General features: G+C 42.0%; 1 protein-coding gene and 1 long non-coding RNA gene across 2 annotated transcripts in view; one reads left to right on the forward strand and one right to left on the reverse strand.

The window, feature by feature from the left end:
- Positions 1 to 21,951, forward strand: part of plxna4 (plexin A4) — a 277,609-nt gene extending 255,658 nt beyond the window's left edge. Inside the window, exons 28-32 of the mRNA XM_030045687.1 lie at positions 1,945 to 2,135; positions 6,874 to 7,043; positions 12,390 to 12,602; positions 18,420 to 18,570; positions 20,292 to 21,951. Coding sequence (XP_029901547.1) covers positions 1,945 to 2,135; positions 6,874 to 7,043; positions 12,390 to 12,602; positions 18,420 to 18,570; positions 20,292 to 20,387 — 821 coding nt within the window. The 3' untranslated portion in view covers positions 20,388 to 21,951. The remainder of the gene's footprint in view (positions 1 to 1,944; positions 2,136 to 6,873; positions 7,044 to 12,389; positions 12,603 to 18,419; positions 18,571 to 20,291) is intronic.
- On the reverse strand, positions 13,338 to 22,292 carry LOC115355054 (uncharacterized). Its single transcript, XR_003927841.1, has 3 exons — positions 21,988 to 22,292; positions 20,273 to 20,737; positions 13,338 to 14,091 (listed from the first exon to the last, which is right to left on the reverse strand). It is a non-coding gene; the product is annotated as an uncharacterized LOC115355054 (long non-coding RNA).
- Positions 22,293 to 24,231: the final 1,939 nt, after the last annotated feature.

Raw genomic sequence — 24,231 nt, forward strand, 5'->3', positions numbered from 1 at the left:
GTGGTGCCATGTTATTAGCATCGCCTCATCTCCATACTGTCTCACCTCGCCTCCCCAGCTCCAAATTAGACCAGATAGGACAAGGTGAGTGGGGAAACAGAAAGGGGAGGGAGAATGCCAGAAATATCTCTCTCCACTTCTTTCTTTCAGGGATTGACTTCAAACGCAAGTGTGATCCACTTCACGACTGGTGTGGTGCTTGAGAGTGACTTTGAACTCTCCCCGAGTACAATGGCCAAATAATGGCGAAAGAGACGCGGCTGAATTCAATATAGCTGCAGAAGAGAGGGAGGGGAGGGAAAGTGAGAGATGGAAAGACACAAAGAAGTTGTGGAAATAGCACAAAGATTAAGACAAAAACTGCACATTGAGTAGACAGTGTGAGGTGAAACATGCATCTTTGATGTTTTTTGATTAGAAGTTTCCATCCAGAACTACATGGGGAAAAAGTACACCTGAAAAATAGCACCTTGTTTGTATGCCACAGCAGATTAGAGGTTAAGACTGCCACCTCTTGAGCTGCACTTCAGCCCCAGCTGGCTTAGGATGAAATCCCACCACTACTTCTCCTCCTGTGTTTTCCATGCCCTGTTTTCATTTCTGCTCGCCAGTGCTTGTGAATTAATAAGAAATATTCAAGATGAGTTGACTGTCCCCCTCTCCCTTTATATATAGATATACCACCCCCTCTTGTGGGTTCACACACCCAACCACAAAAACAATACAATTCACTGTAACTCTGAGGCAGAATTGGAGCGAGGGAGTGTGTGCTGTTCTTCATACTTCCAATAACATGCAGGCCAACATGCTGTATTAGGTATATTATATACATATACCAGCCCACACACACACAAACACAAAAGTGTTTCTACTTGTTCATAGTCAAATTTGAACAGTCCATGTGCTGACACAGTCTGTGTATCAGGTGTCTCCAGCTGTCCTTTTTTCCCCCATCTCTCCCATCACTGCACTCTTCCCGCTTTTCTCTCTGGACAGATTGATTTCTGTCATGGTGAAAAACACTCTTAGTTTTTTTCCCCCCCTTCTCTCCTCTCCCTAAACCGCACCCAGTGATCAATTTTTTTCACACTGTGTAAACATTCATTGAGTCGTGTGTTTGGAAATGTCATCGCCACTTCGGCCATTGGGTGGGCCATGCATATTTCATCTCGTCTGACACCTGTTCGATTTTGTGTCGGCCAGCGATGCCATGTCTTATCCCTGGGAGAAGAAGAAGCCATGAAAAATTAACAGTGCACGCTCTCTAAAAGTTTCAAATCCAATCTCCCAGAGCTGTAAATTGGAAGTGAGCCACAAACCAAAAAAAATAACATATTCTGCTATCGAAATGCAGACTCAAAGCTTTGCTGTGTTGCTTGCTTCTTTGCTATCTGTTACACAATGGACTTATCTCTTTCATACTTTTTCTCATTTGTTGCTTTGCGTGTGCTGCCTTTGTCTGATTGTTGCTTGGATGTTAGCTTTCTTTTCTCTCCGTTTACCTCGCACTCCTGCTGCCACATCTGCACTGATTAAGTTTTGGTTGTATGTTTTTTTTTTCTCTCAGTGTCATCTGTGTTATTTTATTCTCTCTGACAGTCAGATTGATGCAAGCACAGGAATGCAGTTTAGGGTAAAGCCACCTCAACTTTACAGGCCTATTTAAGCTGACATAAATCTTGATGAGGTGTGTCTATGTAGTATATTTTAGTATGCAGTAACAAACTCATGTAAGTTATGAAGAGAGATTGCCTTTTAAAGAAAAAAAAACGTCGGAAAATACAATACATTTTTGTTTATATTGGTTAATGTCTTAATGATGAGTGACAGCAGGTAATATTTTCCACATGATAATGCCAGCATCAGTTATATAGATACCTACTCTATGTCAGCACTCCACCAGCTAATGCACAGTTCCTCTCGTGTATATGGCGTTCATTACAGAAAACATGATCAAGTACACTGGAAGTCCTGATAGCCTGCGTTCCCGTACTCCTATGATTACCCCTGACCTCGAGAGCGGGGTCAAGGTTTGGCACCTGGTGAAGAACCACGAGCACGGAGACCAGAAGGAGGGCGACCGTGGCAGCAAGATGGTCTCCGAGATCTACCTGACACGACTGCTGGCCACCAAGGTGAGCAATTTCTGCTGTAGAAACATAGAAATCTCAGGACGTTTATTTATCCTCTGGGACAGGGCTATCTTAAAAGGACATTTTATGGTTTTATGAATAAGGTGATAGTTGCAACTCCAAAAAGTGATGTAACCTGCTGTATTTTAAGACTTGTTTTAATGAATTATATATTTAAAAGCAAAAAACAAGCAAAAAAAAAACATATTGTGATACACTTTAAAGGTTTCTTTTTTCACCATAATATTTTCACATGGTCTCCTGAAGATGTCCTCATGTAATCCTCTGCAATCGTATTCTGATGACAGAATATACCTGACTGAATTTTATTCAAAAGAAAAAAGTTCACAGTCACATACTGCTTTTTTTTTTTTTGTATACGGAAAATCTTTTCTTGTTCTGTGCAGCTCAGCAGCTGAAAGGCTAAAAGGTCATATAACCTTCAGCCTGTGCTACCATGACTCAGTAAACCCTCACTTTATTTAGATATTCATGTTTTCCTTGGATGAATCATCCCAGTGGAAAAGATTATTCAAATGTATTCCTCTATCCCCTCAGGTGGGAAAGAGAAATATGCAGATATTTTTGTTTGTTTTCTCTTTTCATTACAGTTGCGTTGACACTGGAGCATATCAAAAGGGTAAAAAAGAAAAGACCTGTGAAGCTGGTGAAGGTGTTTCTGTATTAAAAGATATTATCAGGCAAAAATAGAAATGGCTATAAAATGAGTCTCTTTGAATGTGCCTTGGTGAAGATGGCCTCCAGGAAAAAAAGCCAAACAAAACAAAAAAAGGCAGTTAATTTAGTTTGGAGGGAAATGTGGACTTTGATCCGACAGCTGAATGCAAATTACCAATCCGAAACCTAAAGCGCCTTCTCCTTTTTTCATCAAGACATCCTTTCTATCAGAAACACAGAAAGAAACGTACATGGAGGGTAAAAAAGGAGGGCTAAGATCTGAGAATGTTGAGGCTGTAATTTTTTGATTAGGGACATTTCAGAGTTTGGGTTTTGATCCACAGTCCGCCTTTGTTTAGCAGTTCACAAAGAAAACATCCAGCTTGGTTCTGTTCAGTTCTTTGCATCATTTATATTATGTAAATAATGAGTGTCAGGAGTTTTCAGTACTCAGTAAATATGCATATATGCACACTGGCAGAGGAAAAGATTTTGCTTTTTTTGGGCTTTTGCCATCAACAGTTTTCTATTCTCTCACAACAATACAAACAACTCTTTCTTTCTTTTCAATCAAAATGCACCTGTCAGAACAACATCAGTAGCTGACAACACACACACACTGATAAACGCACACAATCACATACACCCGTCCATACACGCCCACACAGGCATGCGTGTATGTCACCTCTCGGCCTCTCTGAGATGCTCTATTTCCCTGCCATTATCCCAGTCCAGAGTGTAGGAAGGTGGCTGCTGACTACAGACAGCTCACCATCTTTCCAGATGGATTGTTTTTGTGGAATAACCAGTTTATCTTGGCTGGCTATCTCTCTCGGTGAGAAATGATTGGGCAGACAGGCAGTGTAATTGACTGCGTTTGGCTTTCACCTTGCCAATAAATACCTCTCCCTGGCAACGCCGCTGACGTCTCTCATATTAGCTCCATCAGTGTCACTCTGACTGAGTGTGGGTATAGGGTGTGTTCGTGTATGTGGAGGGCGAAGAGGCAGAGGGTTTGATTGCATTTTTCCCCCTCTCACTTCTTGGTCACCCAAGAGTGTGTGTGTCACCATTACTGTGTGTCTTTTTAGTTTTTTAGCCTCTCTCCGTCTGGCCGTTTCTCTCTTGTCTCTCTTTCAGCAACTCCCCAACTCTGATTCTGATTGTTTGCTTTCCTCTCATTTCAGTATGGAAGCAGGCATCTTGGATTGTTGTTATTGCATCTAGATGACACGTTATGTTTAGGGTGCAGTCTAATGGCAGGGGAGATGGTTATGAGGTGGGTTATAGTGGCAGCCGCCGCTCCACCAGCAAACAAGAGAACCCTGCGATGATGAAGATGTTGAGCCCACATTGAGATACAGTGTGACGTGAAATGTCACAGCCTCAATCCTTGTACACACAGACACAGGTTAGGATATTGAGATACATATAGCCTATGCGTGGAAATTTTTAGCCCCTCTGCCACACCTCCTAATGCTCAGTGTCACCTCACTGACACCTGGGCAGCCTGATGTAGAGATAAGTTTTCATCTTCATAGGAAAATGATAAACTGTCAGGAATGTGGGCCACATTAGAATTATGGCCGTGATTGTCAGGTTAACAGGATTCTCTCCTCCCACTCAGATTCTACCTCTCCTCTGTGATTCAGTCATCCACTCTGACCCAAATGGGATTTTTATTTGCCGATGCTTGTACACACCTCATCTGCCACACTCAATGGCCTTCTTTACTGATAGGAAACCTCCATCGTTTCATTTCCATCCCTCACTCTTGCTTTTTCCTGTGCATCCCGTCAGCTCATTCGTTACAAGAGGATTAGATTCTTTCTCTCTCTCCCCTCTCTCTCCTCCTCCTCTTCCTTAAAGTCGCCAACATTAAATCAAATTAGGGTCAATGGTGCAGTGTGGGAGCTAATCCGGCAGCACAAAGAGGCTTAGGAGATGCGCCTCCTGTTCCCAGATATTATTAAAAGTCAGCTGTGAAATAACAATTTCCCCCATCAAAGCTGCCAGCAGATTTAGGGACCAGGGCTAAGAGATAGGAGCCAGACACAGAAAAAACATCAGAGATAGAGGATAAAATGAAGTGACATGCACCGCAGAATGCACATACACATAGACACAGGAAAATGTACATAATACCATGCTGATCGTGCTTACTTTATTAGACATGGGTAGTTAGAAAATTAACTGGTACGATAGTCTCCACCAAAAAAAATCCCAGTCAGCAGTTTTACCATCAATGTGCATCAGCTGAAATCTGGTCAGAACACATCATCACTTCCTATGTTGATTTGTAAGCTATCACACAGGAACCTGTAGCTCTGGTCTCGCTGGTGTATCGTGTGAGCATGTGATGGGACAGGGCCTCTCCTCTGTAGCTATGTAAAGTTAAAAAAAAAAAAAATGTAAACAGCAGAATGCACTTTACAGCATTCTGTTTGGGATATTGTGAGAGGAACGTCAATAATTGCGATGGCCATGATATTAAAAATAGGTAGTGGGGCCATTTTTTAGTCCCTGTGGTACGTAGTGAAACTGTTTTACCAGCCCACCTGGTTCAAGATGAAGCAGTCTGACTTTGAGTTGTTCAGTCGTATACAACACAACTGTGGTGTGCAATAGAACTGTGTGCCACTGTTATATTACATTCCTTACCACAAGCCATCCCTTTATATTACATCCTTTTCCCACAGTTGTATTGCATCCCTGTAGAGATCATTCATATCCACCACTCCAGTGCTGTTGCTTTCTGACAGTAGTGTCTCCCCAATTCCAGCTAAATGGAACAGAGGTCCATGAGGACAGCATTTTTTTTTTTTTTTCTGGCTTAAATGCCTGCTTCAGACTTGGAATCATATGAAGTCATTCCATTACCGGTTTTGTTTACATTTGGATTGTTTTGGAGACATTTCAATTACTCCAAAATTAATTAATTGAGCTGTCAGTACAAGGACCAACAGAATTTAACAGAAAAACAGTGTGTTGATATAGTGATATCCTGTGCTGCTGAGTACCTTTGGTGATCAGTGGTCATTTGTTTGGTGTTGTGCACTAAACGTAGGACTTGCCCAATTGTTGTAAATATATATGGCATGTAAAGCTACACTAAGTATTTTTCTGAGCACTAGAGAGTGTTGAGAGTTCAAACTTTGTAAACACATAGTCAGTCCTGCTTTTGGGTTCACAGCAGATCGCTCGTACAAAACCGAACAGTGAAAAAAATGCATTTTTGGGATGGAAATGAGGGATACATTTCACTCTCACAAAGCTCCTGTTGGATTACGTGTATTTTTTTTTTTTTTTTGTCTCTGAGCTCCAATTCGAAAATGTAGTGAAGTTGCAGACTTTCAGCGACAAGGTAAACAACTGATTTGAATGAAGTTTTTCTGCCATCACAGTGATGATTGCAGTGACACAGGCACTCGTGCGACCGATCTGAAATTTGGATGCAATTATCTGTACAATGTGCAATTTCACAGACACTTTGAATGAAGTTGAAGAGACGAGGGGATGAAGTGGGAAGAGCTATATTCGGGGCCGGAATTTGACAACAAAGGGAAAAAAGAGGTGGAAAACAGCCTAGCCACTTGGTATTGGTTTATATCATTAGGGGTAAAAAAAAAAAAAAAAGTCTCCATATAGCACCGTCTAGATTCAGTATTGTTAATAGGTTCTGAAATCATTTTTTGCAGGTTTAAAGTAGTCGTTAACCCTAACCATTATTTTTATTCCGAACAACCTCCTATGTGACGGAAAACCAATCACCTTGTGCAAGGCAGAAAAAATTTCCCAGGAAAGAGGAAAAAAACACCTTAGCTATTTAAAACAGTAAATGGGAAGGCTCTCATGTGCTGCATGTTGGTTGAATCATTGTTGTATGGTATCAGTCGGTGACAGATCACCAAATGGATATTTATTTAGAAGAAAAGGTTACTTAGAATTACTTAGTTAGAATTATTACTTTACAATGTCAGTTGTTTATGACTGGATAACTGATAAATCCAGGGTTTGGCCTTTATATATTCTCTTTTGCATGTCCCCTTTTCCTCCTCAACAGGGTACATTACAGAAATTTGTGGACGACCTGTTTGAGACCATCTTCAGCACAGCCCATCGAGGCAGTGCCCTGCCACTGGCCATCAAGTACATGTTTGACTTCCTGGATGAGCAGGCCGACAAACACAACATCCACGACCCCCATGTCCGGCACACATGGAAGAGCAACTGGTGAGTCGAGTGGTTCCAGAGTATGAATTGAGCACATACCTGCAGACATGCAGAAACAAACACAGACATGGTGGGCTCCAGTCATGAATGCTTAAGGAACTGGTGAGGCAGAGACTATTAGACCCGTTACATAGTTTACGCTAGGCATGCTATGTGAGCAAAAAGCTTTCATAGGTCTGTGTAACAGACTGTAGTTTGAAATCAGCAATTAGCTTTAATGCACACACCTACACACACCACCATTAACTGCTATTTCCTCCTGTGTGTTGCCTGAGGCCCCAGCCGTGGCCTTTACCATCTGTTTAATATAGGCTACTGCAGACACAATAAGAAAAGCCCTGGCACCTTTCCCATGGCATTGCCCTGGCATTGCCCTCAGTCTGTGCCAAGCCTCACCACACGCCTCTCCCCTTCCTAATATCCATTAACCACAGGGGTGTGTAATCTTCATTAAAGCCAACCACAAGGGGCTAATCCAATTGGCTGCCAAGACTCTTCATCTATTATCACGGATAACCAGCCAAAAAATCCCTGTCACCGTGGAAATCACCATAGTGACAAATGCTGTTTTCCAGGTGAAAGAAGTGGACCTCTAAATTAAAATCTGCTGATTAATTTAGGCCATAGTGACCTGTGTCAACCCACCTTCAGAGGCTGGAGGGGGTTAAATGACCAACAGTGGACCAGACTGCGCTGAAGACAGAGATGGAAAGGTGGAGGAAGGAGAAAGGGAAGTGAACTCAGTTGGAGTTAAACACACACTAATATCTCATTAGCCTCCTGGCCTCTGCCAAGGTCCCAGCATGCATCACTCAGTGCAGGCCCAGAGGACCATAGGGATGGGAGGATAAAACTGATGTGTGTCAAGAGATGGATAGAAAGGGAGATGGAGGGAGGAATGGGAAGAGGGAGAAATATTATTTACTTTACTTTATGGTCCTAATTTTGATCCTTTCCCGCGTCGGCGTTACTAGGCCATTTGCGGTGTGTGTTAAGTGTTTTCTGAGAGCGCAGCGGGTCGCTCTTACATTAGACTTTTAATGGAATAGGCTCTCACTAGAGGGTTGTGATGAATAGCAATTTATCATAACACACACACACATACACACACACACACACACACACACCCCCAAAGCCACTTGGATTACACACAACAGTTTGTGCTGATGCCACCGCAGATATCTTCTCAGTATGGGATGCGCGTACGACTGTCCTCTCCGTTCTCGCTGTGTGTGTGTACCCATAACCCTCTAATCGTCTCAAAAGACTGCAATCGTGGCTGCAACAAAAGCCTTCATTTGGTATGATGGTACAGGATGATAATGCCTGTGCCCCTCCCATGCTGGGGCCCTATCCCATTAAACCTACCAAGCTCATCATCATCTTACACACCATTAACTTCAGCCCACCACAGCAGCCAAGACTGCTGCCCCCCCACCCCCCACCACCCCACCTAAGGGTTTCCCACCACCAGTGATGTTCCCCTTAGGCTATATTATCCCATGACCTGCAAAGCTTCAGGGCCCAGTATCTCGGAGAACAGTTTGCTTCTCATGTCATCGTGATATTTATAGTGATATGACTGACTAACCAAGGATCCTAATTTTTTTTTTTTTTCCTTTCAATTCCTAGGTGAGGGTTTGTCTTGCAAATTCCAACTGGGATTATAAAGAGGCCACAGCTGTGAAATGGGCTTTTTAAAAGCAAAGGGTTATAGGATATTTCATGTTTACTTTTCCCTTTACTTTGCCTCAAAAGCATTTGCATAATTAATGAACTGTTCCACGAGTAACGAGGCATTTGTAGCTGAGCTGAACGATTTGGTAAAAAACATAGTAGTTGCGATACGAGTCGTAATTTTAGTAGGAATTTTGGCATCATAATTTTTTATTGTCACTGACAAAAATATTCACATGATGTGAAATTTGCATGGGTTTGTACCAAACAAACACATTTTCTTACGACCAGAGAATATGGTTTGTAGGCCAGGGTGTCTCTGTCGCACCACACCTCATTTGTAATGCCATTTGGTCACTGATGTTTTATCATCATCAAAATCTTGTGATATGGATATTGCTCTAGTCTGTAGCTGAGATGTTCATTGCTTGGCCTCAGGTATGTATGTTTTTAGAGGTACATAGAGTCTGACCAGTATCAACCAGTGTTGAAAGATTACCACAACATCCTGATCACGTGGATGTAGGTTCATGTTACCTTGCTAATATTCCACTTAAAGTACAAGTTAAATAACTGTTTTAAAAAACTAAAAATCGGATATGTCAGCTGAGCATTGCCATCACCAATTGGGCAGTCTATTTAAAGTGTCAGACTCACAGGGTTTCTGTGTTGCTGCTGCCACTGCATCAGCCACACCCCAGCATCACTCAGCTTCCACCTGTGGGCTCTGTTTCTTCATGGCTCCCCACGGTGGGGGTTGCATTGATCTCTCCCCCTTTCACTTTTGCTGGCTTCAAAATGCACAAAGAAGCTACTCAACTACTGTAACGTGAGTGAATGTCATTAGTTACTTCCACCCTTGATGTGCACATTTGTATGAGATCTGAAACAGAGCTGGTGTACAGGATTCATTTGGCCCAGGAAATTATCTATGACCCCTTGTGACCCTCCTCCCTCACAAGACTAATGTTAACACTTATTTGCCTCCTACATTATCAATGTATCAGTGTTGTTGTTTTTTTTCAAGTCTGTGACAATGTCAGTGTGAATGTTGAGAAAGCGTGAGTTGAAATTCTGTTAAAATGTAGTTTCTGCATTGTGTGTTTTTACAGCGTGTCTGTGTGCATTGTGTATTTTTGCTGCATGTGTGCGTGAGTCACTGGCTCCTAGAGCACCTCCAGATGGTATCTTTTGGATTAGCGGCAGTGTGTCAACGTCTCCCTCTCATCCTCTCTTCTGTGTTTGGTGTGTGTGTGTGTGTGTGTGTGTGTGTGTGTGTGTGTGTGTGTGTGTGTGCGTGCCTCTGTCTGTCTTGTGTGTTTGTCCTGCTTCACCAGACAGAATTTTAATTATTGCAGTCTCGAGCAAATCTGGCACACACATACCAACACTCATTTCTTTTTTCCTCTCTCTCTCTCTCTTTCTCTCTCCCTCTCTCTCATGCAAGGGAGTGCTCTTTTTATTCAGCGTGCAGATACACACACCTATCTGCTGTAATCACATAAACCATCACACTCCAATTGTAAATGACATCACTAGCGCTTCTAAGGTTGAGAAACCAAGGATATAGAGATTGCTGATACTGCAGTGCAATACAGAGTCAGTCTTACTCAAAATATGTGAAGCTAGACCTTGTAAATAGTAACCAGAGATTACACTAGATGTTTGTTTTGCTGCTATGCGATTAGTGAATTTGTTCAATATTGAGTGTTAATCTTTCTTATTTGGATAAATGAGGATTAGCGGAGTTGATCTTTAGCCAGGCTAATACTCTCTGGTACTGGTCACTCTATTGAAGTGGACTGCCAAAGTGCTATATTACTAAAGCATAGTACAATAACATGTGCTCTGAACTGTTTCATGTACCAAAAAATTCTTGTATTAGATGAAGCCAGCAGCAGTTACTTATATTTAAACTGCTTCCTACTGAAGTAGTGGATGCACTTGCCTCATTTTTAGTGTATCACAGACTTCTCTTGAACTTCATTGTAGTCCTAAATCAACCGACTGTGGTATTGTCCCTTAATGGTAAAAGCTATTTCTGAGTCAGCCAGTGTAATTGCTTCAGGATGAGACATGCCCTTGATCTTGGCAGCTGATATTAAACCTAATCCCTGACCAAAAGGACCTATTATCATCATCATCACCATCATCACCATCATCATCATTCAGATTCCTAAAAGTACTCAGTGTGAGCTAACTGCAGACAGTCCTGCACTTTGCCTACTTTGAACACGATAAACAATGTCATTATGGTGATAATTTGGAATGCATAAAATCATGTTGGGATTGTGATTATTTTATTGTCCTCTGTCCCTTCAGATGGCATATATACCTCAAAGCACAGGGCAGCTGGGCCAGATTGTCAGCAATCAAGGCGACACAGCAGTGGTGTTAATATCCCTTTGATCCCTGCACCTAATCCCACAAGATTCTTTGCTTAGATTAATTTGGAAGTCATAATGCAGAGTTTTTCCCTCCTCTTTCTCCAAATCCTCTTTTGTTAGATTGTACATCTGAATGGCTTTGTGGGTGGTTGAGGTAGGATAAATGCTTCATGGAATGGTAGGAGGAGGGATGGTGGTGTTTAAATGATTGCATTTGGAGATTTTTCTCTCATCTTTTGATATGATGGCACAGGCACGCACTCCCATGCAGGCAAGACTGCAGTATCTTTCTGTTTAGATTTTTGCCGCATCAGCTAAAAGTGTACTGCCCAGAGAACAGTAAAGATAGAGAGATCCAAGTTATACCAAGTAACACTCAGCTCTTTCTTAATACCACCTGAGCCCTCTCACAGCAACACACACACACACACACACACAAATCTAGCCCCTATCTTCATTCATTTTGGCAGAAACAAGCATGGCAAATAAACAGACTTGTATATTTTTATTATTCTGGACAGGCACAAAATAGGGCCCACTGGCACAAACAAGGCAATATGAACTGTGTCAGTGTGAGGCACCCAGCAAGGACCCCTGGACACCGCTGGAAAAAAATGAGAGCCGGCCACCACCTGCTTTTAAAGATAAAGGCTTTATTGAATTGAGCACATCAGCAACAGCAGGGCCCGTGTACTAGCTTTGCAAACTGAATGAATCCTCGTCCCCCTTCTGGCGCCTAATATAATATGTTCATGTCTGCTGCCCGGCTGGCTCTAGCAAATATAAAAACGGCATTTAGAGACTTAATCTCAAAGCACTTACGCTGGACAGAGGCAGTTGTTTTACTTTCAATTTAGATGGCTCTTTGTTCTGTTTGCATGGCTATTTGCACATTCTGTCAGTGAGATGGATCTGTACAATACAAAGCAAATTTAATGACAGAGGAAGCATTACACAAAACATTACCTTACCATGATGAAAAGAGGTGTTGTAATAAGCCATTCATTTTTTGTTTTGTTTTTTAAACAAATGAAATTATACCAATTTTTTAGAAATCAAGTTCAGTTATAGTAAAAGAGGTACAATTATCCCACTTCTTTAGCATTTTTCTTCAGAACAATGACAAAATGAAGACTTAACTGGAAATTCAGAGGAATTCATTTGTGTGGCTATTCTTTGCAGAGCATAAAATACAGTTCTACAGTCAGGAAAAAGTTTGTGTAATCCTCATTACTTGGGCACTAAACTGCTTGTCTTTGCTTTTCTGTCTCCCTCCCTGCAGCCTACCTCTACGTTTCTGGGTGAACGTGATCAAGAACCCCCAGTTTGTGTTTGACATCCATAAGAGCAGCATCACAGATGCCTGTCTGTCCGTGGTGGCCCAGACCTTCATGGACTCCTGCTCCACCTCAGAACACCGCCTGGGGAAGGACTCGCCCTCCAACAAGCTGCTTTATGCCAAGGACATCCCCAGCTACAAGAGCTGGGTGGAGAGGTGAGCTCCAAAAAATGTTTGTCTGTGTGAGTGTGGCCAAAGCTAGGCAGAAAGGTAAGAACCACCACAGGATGGAAAAGGAGTGTGTGTTCAGGTTCGTATGTGTGTGAAAAGATCAGAAACCAACCTGCGTTAGCCATGTTTCATTTTAACACATACACACGAGACGACTGTGGCATTGTGATCTATGAGCCATGAAGCACAATTCAAATTACAACACAGTGGGAATGGATGGGAGCGCCCAGGGCATGAGAGCTACAAAGAAGTCAGTGTGTTGGGAGGCAGCAAAAGTGTGTGTGCGTGTGCATGTGTAAGAGTTTTGGAGAGTAGCAGGCAGTAGGGGATGGTAATTTGTTAAAATGAGAGTTTTATTAAATTTATTTGTCAGCAGGGGAGGGGAGGAGGTGCTGAATAAAAGATGGGGACCTGTGAAGTGATTCAGAAGTATTTATGTGTTGGTAGCTGTGGCACCAGGCGAGGCCTGAGGGCAAGAATATATGTGTGTTGCTTATATGGATGGAACCAAATGAGAAGCTTTGGGCAAGGGACCGTGTTCATCAGTCCTGTGTGTGGGCCTGTGTGTGTTTGTGGTCTTCTATGAAACACAGGTGTGAGAGAATAGTGTGTCCACTTCATGATTGATACATGAATAGATTTGGATTCTGCAAGGTGAGAACTTGTGGCTCTCTGTGTACCAAACAGTTCACAAAATATGGCAATAGATGGGGTGGATTCATACAGTGCTTTATTTATTAAAGTTTGCACCACAGTAATGCTACCAGATTCAAAGGTACTTTGATCACAGTCACAAGACAGTCTTCCTGGATAGTCACAGATTAGCGTAGGAAACTGATGTCACCACACACAATTATAGCTCAGAGTAACCTAGAGCAAACGCCTTTTAAAGCTGGCATTTAGTGGTTTTCTCCTATAATATGATTTTGCTCCCCACAGCAATGGATGCAGTTTGTTGATGACCGAGGCTTATGATATAATGACTTATATGTGTGGTTGTCACTTGGCATTAGTAGAGACTGAGGTTAATGGCGCCTGGCAACCATGAGAGATTGACAGGGTGATAAGCTGTTAATCAGATATTTATACAAATATGTGGTCCCTTGTGGTGAGTGCCATTTGTAGTGTAAAGGAATGAAGGAAATACATAGGTATTAATGACAATAATGTTGCTATTTCTTGGTAGAAGCTACTGCTCTGTTAGCTGTGAATTTCTGTGTTTTCGGTCATTCAGCATCTAATTTCTTCATCCCTTTGAAAATTCCCTGGCTTCTGTTCAGTTGCATGCACAGTCCAGTCCACAGGACACTCCTCTTGTTCACACCTGCGATGCCTAAGAGTGCGTTCTGCACCCGGTGCCCTAAAAAGCCTCTGGAGCACTCATCCATCAAGTCCAGATACTTGGCTTGCCTTGTATGATCCTCATCCACAGCTGGTACTGGCATGTAGTCCTGGGCCATGGTGGTGATTCAGTCTTAGTATTGAAACAGAGGACAAAAGTTAGTCTTTTTGCTATTCATTTACATCAAAAGACGAGTGCAAGGCAAAATATCAAGACCACTAATGGTTTGTGATGAGTCTAAAACCCCATTCAGACAGGATCGGATTTAAAGGAGGTGGTGAATAATGTAATCATCACTGTACTGACACACTAAAATTATAGTTAGTCCTGTCCAAATCTGTGATTTGAGTAATTTTTATGGACTGCATATCACCAGTAGTCGAGTTGTAAAAAAAAAAAAATCAGGGGGGATGGTCAATTTTTTTCACTTGATGAAAAGGGAGGATGGCAGTTTTACAGGGTGGATTATTTTGACCGTTTTTATTTCAGGGGGGATGCCATCCACCCTCATCCCCCCTCAACTCCAGTACTGAATATCACTTGTGCTAGAAAACATCCCAGCCTCTGTTACCTCCCTGTAAAATTCTCAGCATAAACAACCTCAGCTGAAAGTAGTTTGAGCTGACATGCCTGAGATTGTTGGCCAATATTTAAATTTCCGTTGAACCATGTGTCCAAATTGCACTTCAAAGCAGTGTTCAGCACAAACTGAGATCAGATGCAAAGTCTCAACTCTTCTTTGCTCTTGCAGCTGTATTGTTATTGTTTGAGCATGAAAACATCAGTTTGCATGGTGCATTTTTGGTCTGATGGCGTGTCATTCTGGAGACCCATTAACAAGATCTCTTTTCCCATGCAAACTGAGCAATAACATTACAGATATCTCATGTTAAATATTGTACTCAGACTGTCCTGAAAACAATCCCATCCAAAATAGGGGTTTAGTTTCCATGGTTTAACATCAACCTGTCATAGTTCTCATGCTTTCGCACATAGTTTTGAGATCCAGCCCTGCTTCTGAGGTTGGTATTCATGTCTTGTAATCCTACACACAAAACAAGCTGTGAGACAGGTTATGACTAAATCCATTAAGATGGACATTTTGGCAGTGCAGAATTTCTTTCTATTAGCTACATTATAATGTCTGATGACACCCTAGCTCGATTTACAATGCCAAATATTTTTATGGAAAAATGTGTTTCTCTTAACAGCAAATTATATACACAAACCATTAAAATGCTTCTGGTGAATACCTGGGCGGGCAGGTGGTCTTGTACTCCACTAATACACAATTTTTTATTGTACCTGAAACAAACAATTTTTTTTCCTGCTCGCCTGTCGGTATTTTAAGAAGCATCTTTGCTGACACTAAATACTAACGGAAAAATACAGAGTTAGACTTCACATGGTTGCTGCCCACTGATCAGAAGGCGATCACATAACTTGTTAGCTGTCCTAAATGAATAATTCTTTATAGACTGCCTTTAGTACTAAGTGGTGCAGCTGCGCATGCTTGTGTTAATATTTTACTATATTACAAAAGACATAATGAGAATTTTGTTATTGAAGCATAGGACAGAACAGTGCCCTGGTGGCCCCTGTAGCACATCTCTCTCTCTCTCTGTATCTATGGAAAAAAATCACCAAAATTTAAGTTTCTTCACCTGTCCATATGTAAAAAGTGCTGTTACATCAAAGTGCCAGTCATGATTATTTAGCAACAATAACAATGTGCATACTCAGGGGGTTTAAGTCGACTGGATTTCTGTTGATTTGTCTAACAACAGAATATAGCACATCCTCTAGTGTATAATTATCCTGTAGTTGCTAGTTTGGAGGAGTGATGTTGGGCTTGAACATTTGACAGTGGGAAAGCCTGAGTAATAAAGTAATGACTGAGTAAGTGTGGATCTAGTGCTACTTCACCCGGCGCTATCCAGCCGTGCACAAATGACAGGGAAGGGATTTAAACGAGAAAGACCGCAGCATCTGTGAGAGAAGACAAAGGAAAGGGAATGGAAATGGAAAGTGAGGGAATACTGCAGGGGGACAAAAGATGCGGTCTTTTGATCTCTCCTCCACGCTACATCTTATTAATGAAGCTAGCACTTGCAGCTTTAGTCTAGTAAGAGAAGGCAAGCGAGCTGCTGGAAGTGTGGGTTTTGTCACAGCATGTCTCAAGGAAGAAATTGTCTCCACTAGTCCAGTGCTGCTCCTCTGAGACAGTCCACCTAGTGTACTTATCCAGATTGGGTTGTGACTAGGCTCCAAAGTTAAACCACAGAGGAAACCACGAGAAATGCTGATAAGTGAAAATCAAATAGATATGCTAGCAACTGCACAGGTACTTTGCACATTCAGCAGTTTTACTCAAACATAGATGGAGGGATCATATTTAATGTGTGAGATGTGGCTGTCTGGCAGATCCATGATATCCCACAGAGCTTTTTGACTTGCTACAGTATGTTGATGTTATTAATTTGGGGCTGTGAAGTGAAGCGGGCGAGCGGGATATTGACAGTTGCCTAGTATTTGATGTGGGAGTTGATGGTCCCCAGACAATGACAAATTCATCACAGCTGTCACAACATTATTTGTTTACCACAGTTGGTGCATATGGATCAGCGCATTGGCAATTCTGAAGTTTTATAGCCTTTTTCGAAAGAGATCTTGCGCTGTAAGCTCTGTTTTGCTCCTTACATTAATCAGTCCCCTCGTTCTTCAGTAGTAGAAAAGGCTCCATAAAAATTTAGTTTGAGCTGGTAGGATTTTGCATCTTTGAGTGACAATCTTGTCTCCCAACAATGAACATCATGTATGGATGAGACTGAGCCTGTGACCGACTTGTGTTAACTTGTCATTTTGTGAATGCAGGATGCCATGGGAAAAACTTGTTTCCTCTGTATTCACTTAGCAGTGCTGCACTACCACAAGGACATCACCATCACTATTATTAGAAAATGTGAACTTTAAAGGCAGACTTTGTAGTTTCAAAGGGGAGGGCACCCTCCTTGTTATGATGTGCTAAAGAATGATCAAAAGAACAGAACGCAGGAGTTCAGGACAACTTCCTTACCCCATCATAACCAAAAGTATAAGAGCATTTCGCTCCATGGTTTATGTTTTTGTATACATTCAAAATCAAAACAGACATTTAAGACTGTAATATTAATTCTATGAGTTATTAGTCTTGGCACAAAGCTGAAGAGGTTTATCCCTCCAGCCTCATCCTCAACATGAGTAAAAAACGTGGAATGTCCTCCCATTTGAACCTGCATCATCTACCTTTAAATAAACATTTAAATTTAGACTTAGCATTATCCAAACCTTAGGTGTAGTCCTGATGTTTTAGAAGTAATGACTAGATTATGGTTAAAACATACAATACAACCTCAACTTGAAGCATAACTTAGATCCAAACAGTGACAGATGGGAAAAAAAAAATAGAATTATCGCCCAATTTTACACAGCTACATCAAATTACAGAGGAAATACTGCACCAACTTTTGTCAAAAGTGGCCTTGTAGTGTCAGAGATATTGCAAACAACCATAAATGGAGATAACTGGCACTGTTCCATATTTATTTGTGTTATAAAGTATAGTTTAGCAAGTAGGAGGCAGTCTCTCTCAAGCTAACTAAATATTGTAATGAGGTTGAAAACAACCACTCTCCCCAGATTTTCAAAGCTCAGGATGTTATTTTGGTGAATAAAAAGCTAACTTTTTTCCAAGTCGCCCAAGCACACCTGTTCTCTGCACTAACAATCCCCTGCTAGGAACTCCCTACCAGTGCCCTCCAGCACTGAACAGGTGTTGAGGGGTGTGTGTGACCTCTCTGTGCAAAGGCTATGAGCAACACCCACCTGCCTCTTCCCTTGCTCACTTAGTTCTGAAGGCTGTTTCCTGGCACATACTCTGTTCCTCTCTCTCTCACACACACAGAATTATCGAGCTGAATGCCGGGCCCGTCCTCAAACGGTTGGAGCTACAGGAATTTAATATGTAAATAACCAGCTTTAATTAAAGCGGTTGATGGGGGTAACACAGCTGCTGCTGACAGTGACTGATTGCCTTTACTCCAATGCAGCTACGTTGTGTGTGCGTGTGTGTGTGTGTGTGTCATCTGTGATGGTGTTCAAGGGTGAAGTCTCAAGTCTGTCAGTGTCTACAAGGGCTCCATTTCAGCCGTTGCGACAACAGAAGGCACTTGTTGCCTGTTTCCAGTAAGCACTGGTTAAATATCTTACAAGGGCTGCTGAAAACCACTGCACTGATAAGATATAATGAGGGTTAGATGAGGAATAAATGAGCTCTAAGTAAAACTGAAGTGCTGTCTAAAGTCTGTATTCCCAAGTCTAAAACAACATTCAGCTATGTTCCATTGCCAAAGAAATGTATCCCAGTAAGCACACTCTAATAGCTGTTTCTGTTCTCTTTTCTCCCCTTTTTTCCCCCATAGGTACTACTCAGACATCAGCAAGATGCCGGCAATCAGTGACCAGGATATGAATGCCTATCTGGCAGAACAGTCACGGATGCATATGAACGAGTTCAACAGCAAGAGCTCTCTCAGTGAGATCTACTCATATGTGGGCAAATATTCTGAGGAGGTATGTAGTACCGTCCTGCACACATATGCTCATAGACAAGAAATATCACTGACACCTTTAAAGGCAGAATGAGTAGGAATGAGTTGTTTTGCTGAGCTCAAGACTCTTCTGTGCGTCAGCTTTTGGACAGTGGGTGTGTGACTTCCAGCCAATAACAGTGCACAGTGCCAGAGTGATAGCACAGCATCCAATAGGAAGCTACAAAAATTGTGAACACTGACCACAGAATAAAGGAAATCTAGCGAGGCCAAATGCCAAGCGGACAAAGCTTGTTTCACAACAAGAGTGAGTGTGGAGTTTACTGCACGGGCCAGTACTGAAGGAGAGGTTGAGGATGAAGAGTAACGCTGTGATGGCTTGTATTCTGGTGAACAGGTAGATGCCAGTGGGCCAAATGATTTTTTCAAGGATGGTGACGTTGCATTTTGGGTGGCCATTTTATTTTGTTGCCATCTGAGAAAAAGAAAACTCGCTACCAGCAGTTAGCTTAGCCAGGAAGGAGAGCCCAACTTTGAATGTTGTGTATACAAACTGCAACAACAAATCCCACTCATTCTGCCTTTCTCTACAAATCTTAGACCTACTGATGTGCATTTGTGGAAAGGTATACTGTTTCCAGGGTTGGCATTACTGTAATTTTGTCACTATGTTATGGTAAATGTGTGAAAATGGTGATACAGATTTCCTTGTAAATCTGCCTGTTCACCAACTCTGTGGTGAATGTGCAGACCACGTGCATAATAACCAGTTAATATGCATACTCTGACCAGATGGGAATGGTTAATGTGAGTGGGACAATATAGTGCCACGTAAGCCATGAGTCTGGTGCGCAGATGATGTGAAGTGTGCACTGTAGCGTGATCGGATCACAATTGGATCTCAATGTGGACACAATATGTGGTGACAATATTAATACCAGGTGCACACGTTATCCGGCTAAATCATATCTAGATACAGTCTGGCTACAAAATGCATGTTAATTGCAGCTGTAAAGGGGGGTCAGTGTGTTCAGAGTGTGTGACATGGTTAGAGCTGCTGTGGGCAAGTTTGGTGAATAAAAAGATGATCAATATTCTGAAACGCAGGCAGAGGTGGTTTTCCCTGTTCTGCAGAAACTCTACTAGCCCAGCCTCCTGTAGCTTTTGCCATTTACCCCTCTGTTTATTCCAATTTAATCACTCGCTTAAATGCTAAACTTTTGTTCCACTTCAATCCTCCATCACTTTTTTTGTTTGGCTGTGTAACAGAAACTTCTCCCTGTCTGAAGGCCTTTTTCCCCACCATAAAGCTGTAAGCTAGAGGTTTCTCCAGCCCACACACAGCAGAGGCTAGCTGCCCTGCATGTGCACCTGTTGTGATTGACACCAAGGAAGCGATGCCCCCTAGCTGTGATTGGAGTGGCTGTTCTCATTTGGAGCAAATATATCTGCGAATTAGAATACAGCCCAAGGAGCTGCCAGATTTAATTTTTTTTTCCCCACAATACACTTGATATGACAATAATAATGCAGTACAATTAACTTGCCTACATCAAGGCTCATTTTGTTGGCTTTGTTACTACTACTATTTTATTATGTAATAAATACAAAACATATAGCAAGCATCCAAACAGAATTCTAGACCAGCCAGAAATTACTGCTTGCCTCTTGTGGTGTACTGAGGACTTCCAATGACGTGCTTTTCTGTGTGTGTGTTTTTTTACCTCACTGTCCGGTCGGCAGATTGTGTGTGCGCTGGAGCAGGATGACGCAGCCAGGAAACAAAGGCTTGCCATCAAGCTGGAGCAGGTGGTGGCCTTCATGAGTCTGGAGAGCTGAGGACCGCACTTCCCAGGGCGCACTGGGAAGAGACCCTGTCAGAAACCGAGCCGTGCCTGAGCGAAGACCTGTCCCTATCTTTCTCATCATGTGACTTCCTCCCTCCTCCTTCCTCCTTTCAAAGATGATGACTTCCTCCTTGACCTTTTTTCTGCTTCCTCTTCCCCAATGAGCATTTTGTTTTCCTCATCCGCTCTGCTGCATAGACTAGTTGATCTGAGGGGTGGTTTGGGGCTGAGGGTTGTGTCTCCCACCATGCAACGCAGGAGAGCCTTCAGCTTCACCACAGGGAACGCTCCGAGGGGTGGTTGCTTGAAAGCTGGCCATATTGGCACGCTTTAACTTCCCCCCTGTCGGAGGAAGAGAGAGGAAAAAAAGATACAGTTTTATGTTGCCTTCAAGAATTTACACTGATAGATAAAGTCTTTGAAAACCACAATGTTGGGTGTCCATTTTGTTGAGAACTTTTTTCGAAATAGGCTAGTTAAAACAAACACCATCTCTAGAGTCCAGTTTATTGTAGTGCTATATTCAATATACGGAAATAAAAGGAAACATCAAAAATGAGGACTGCAAGCCAAATGAACACATCTGAAGAAAATGAATGCAAGGATGGTTTGCCAAGTTTACACTGTACCCACAACTAAAGCATACATATCTGCGAAATTTGGGGAAAGTCCAGGCAGACCTAGAATGTTCCCATGTTCTTTCAATGTAGCTGGAGTTGTATTTAAGATAAAGACTGATGGGGGTAGGGAAGGGTTAGTGCTCCCTGGAACCTTTCCTTCACTGAAATGTGACTGACACTTAAACTTTATAAACCAGAGCCTCCCTTACCTACACCCCCCTTGCAACATTCGCACATTTTTCCTGCCCACCTTACATATAATTCTACAAAAATGCTCATGATTCCCGCTTCCATCTGGCTTTATGTGGCTACTGCAAAATTAAACTATTAGGCAAATAAAACTGGAGGCCCCGACCCAAGTTGGATCCTCTGTGAGAAGCACACAACCAACTCTGGAAGGCAGTGGTGTGACTGCAAATCCTAACACCAGGAGCAGTCATTCTCTGGCTCTAGCCTCTTCCAATCTTGTGTCGTCACTGCGACGGTCTATCAAAGCACACACACATGCACAGATACACACACAATCAGCAGCTGCCCAAGACCCTGACTGTCCAGACATCTACATCAACCCCAGAAAAGGTACAGGGGAGAGCTGACTGAAATGTACTGGGAAAGACAAAGCTTGTTCACTGAAACTATGAGAGTTATTCAATACGGTGTAGCCAGAGACGGCTGTTTGCTACCAAGGGGGCTCTGTTGTGAAAGAATAGCACTTCTTTCACAGGATTTTCTTCTTTAAAAGACTTTTGTGTGGAGAACAAGATGGACTTAGTTGGTCAGCCAAAAACCAAAGGAGCTTGAAATTTTCAAAATGGTCAAAAATGTATTTGAAAAGTGCCACTGAGGAACTGACAAAAGGGGACTTTGTAAAAAAAAAAAGAAAAAAAAAAACAACCACCCTTATGAAGAAAAAAAAAAAAACAAAAAACAAAATCCTGACTGGAACTTTAAAACCTGTGTGATTTTTCTGACCTCAGTGTGTCGAGGTGAGAGGCTCTGTGGGCGAGGCGATCTGATCCTCCTCTCTCTCTCCGTCGTCCCAGGTCTCTGCGGCTCTCGGCACACCGTTCACCCTTCTGTCCGGCTCCTGACTTTCAAGGTTTTTTTTGTTTTGCACAAGCATTGGAGATGGTAGCTAGTTGCATATGGCAAAACCCCAACTCTGAGTGTGTTACTGTTGAGGCGCTCTTGTCTGTATTAGTGTAGTTGTCCTCAGTGGCGGCAGGGGGCGGCCTTCTCCAAGCCTCAAAAAAAAAAAAAAAAAGAAAAGAAAGAAAGAAAAAAGAAATTCTGGAAAAGCAGAGCAGAAAGAGAACAACTAGTGAGCATCATGACAGGATAAACAGGAAATGACAGACATTTCACGTAGACAAGACTTGTTGGATGTGAACCCCCACAATGGGAAAGAGCGATAGAAAGAGAGACGATGGAGGCGCCCTCCTTTCCTTTTGACCTCTGCCCTTTCTTTTGCCTTGACAACGTGCCCCATGTGGTGATGTGAATGTGTGAAGACCGCCCAGGTCCACCTTGGGTCCTTTATTGGCTTTTTAAGCGCATGTAAAATGTAAACAATTTAAGAAACTTATTTAAAAAAAAAAGGAAAAATAAGAGAAAATTAAGCCTTGCAACGATGATGTGGATGTGTTCTTTTATCTTTCTTTTGCTTGGAAGAATCAAGACGGAAAAAGTGGATTGTTCATGTTATAAAAATTATAACTTTCGTTTTAAGGTGGAACCTTTATCGAGTTCATCCCCCACTGTAAAGCCTCATGCCCATGTTTTTATGAAGTGTTAGATGCTAAATAAAGAAGAGGTACCTTTAAAAACAGATATTATATACCCTTGCATGTCGACCTATTTGGATGTTATGAAATGGAACTGCCTTGCAATCAAAGATATTTATCTATTACTACTAGGGACTTTGAAGTGATTCACAAGCCAACTGTTCTTTTTAGTATTATGGATTAATCTAGCATAAAAACCACAGCCCATATTTTTCACTCATGTAGTACATCTGTGTTTCCTTGTCCCTCTAATTGTGCCCTGCATTGCAAGCCATCTCAATGTTTCATGACTGCTGTGTCTTTTCATTGAGTTTAGTTTTGGTAGACAGAATATGCCACTAAGAGTCTTGCTCTGTCTTTGCTGCTATCACATCTTGTTTTGAGTGTTGTCTCCTGAATTAGATTTTTTCATCATGACAATTTTACAGTTTCCCCTGCTGACTGATGCACCTGAAACCATAAAATTAAGTTGGTTTGTTCAAAATCTTCCCTATCAGTTGAGCCCAGTGCATAAAATAAACTTGGAGTAGCAAAGCCCTGTTTTCAAGTACCAAACGAGAGAGTTGCTGATGAGAAAACGCACAAAGATTGGTCAAGTTTTTCAAAACTGTTTTCTAAAAAGTAATCCTGCAGATGTGATGCAGGATTGACTGAATCAGTTGCTGCCATGTATGGCACAGAACACAAATGTTGTACGTTTTGGCCTTATTCTCAGAAAATAAGGAACATTTGCTTGACAGCTGGACAAACTGAATTGATAAAAGTGATTTATTACAGCTCAAACAGGTTTTTTGAATGAGAGGCACATTAAGATTAATCGTAAACTATTTTCAAGACCGAGTTTGGCAAATGACTTTATGTTTCTCAGCCCTTGTTTCAAATGTAAGATAAGCAACTCATTGTCCATGGAGTTATCTGACCAGAACTGTACAGTATGATGAATGTCTGTTGTTTCAACTTGAAGGGGGTACATTCACAAGGTGTTTTCTGGACGAATTTTGAAGTGAATATTTTAACTGCATTCATGTCCGTCATTGGAAAACGAGATGAAATCAGGATTGATTTAGCCTTTAAGAAAATGGATGGATTATCCATGTAAGACTGACTTTGACTAAACACTGCAAGAAGCAAGAACTGTATTGCTGAGACCCTTTATCTTAGAGGATTTAGATAAACCACTGTAATTCATGTAGACAGTGTATACTGTGTCTAGATATAGAAAAGTTTCCCCTCTTAACACTGTGTGAATTAGTAACACAGGGTGAGCGTCCTGGACTGTCATTGTGAATCTGCCCCCCCCCTCCTCAGTGTAACATCCTGTCTTTCATTTCCCCTCCCTCTGCCCCCTCCCATGCGACAAAGGTTGTCCGCAAGGAACCGCCTGTGTTGCCAAGAGCACAGATAAAGTTTCCACCTTAAAAGTTTTGTAGGA

The sequence above is a fragment of the Myripristis murdjan genome, chromosome 23, assembly GCF_902150065.1.
Source record: "Myripristis murdjan chromosome 23, fMyrMur1.1, whole genome shotgun sequence".
Classification (NCBI taxonomy): Eukaryota; Metazoa; Chordata; class Actinopteri; order Holocentriformes; family Holocentridae; genus Myripristis; species Myripristis murdjan.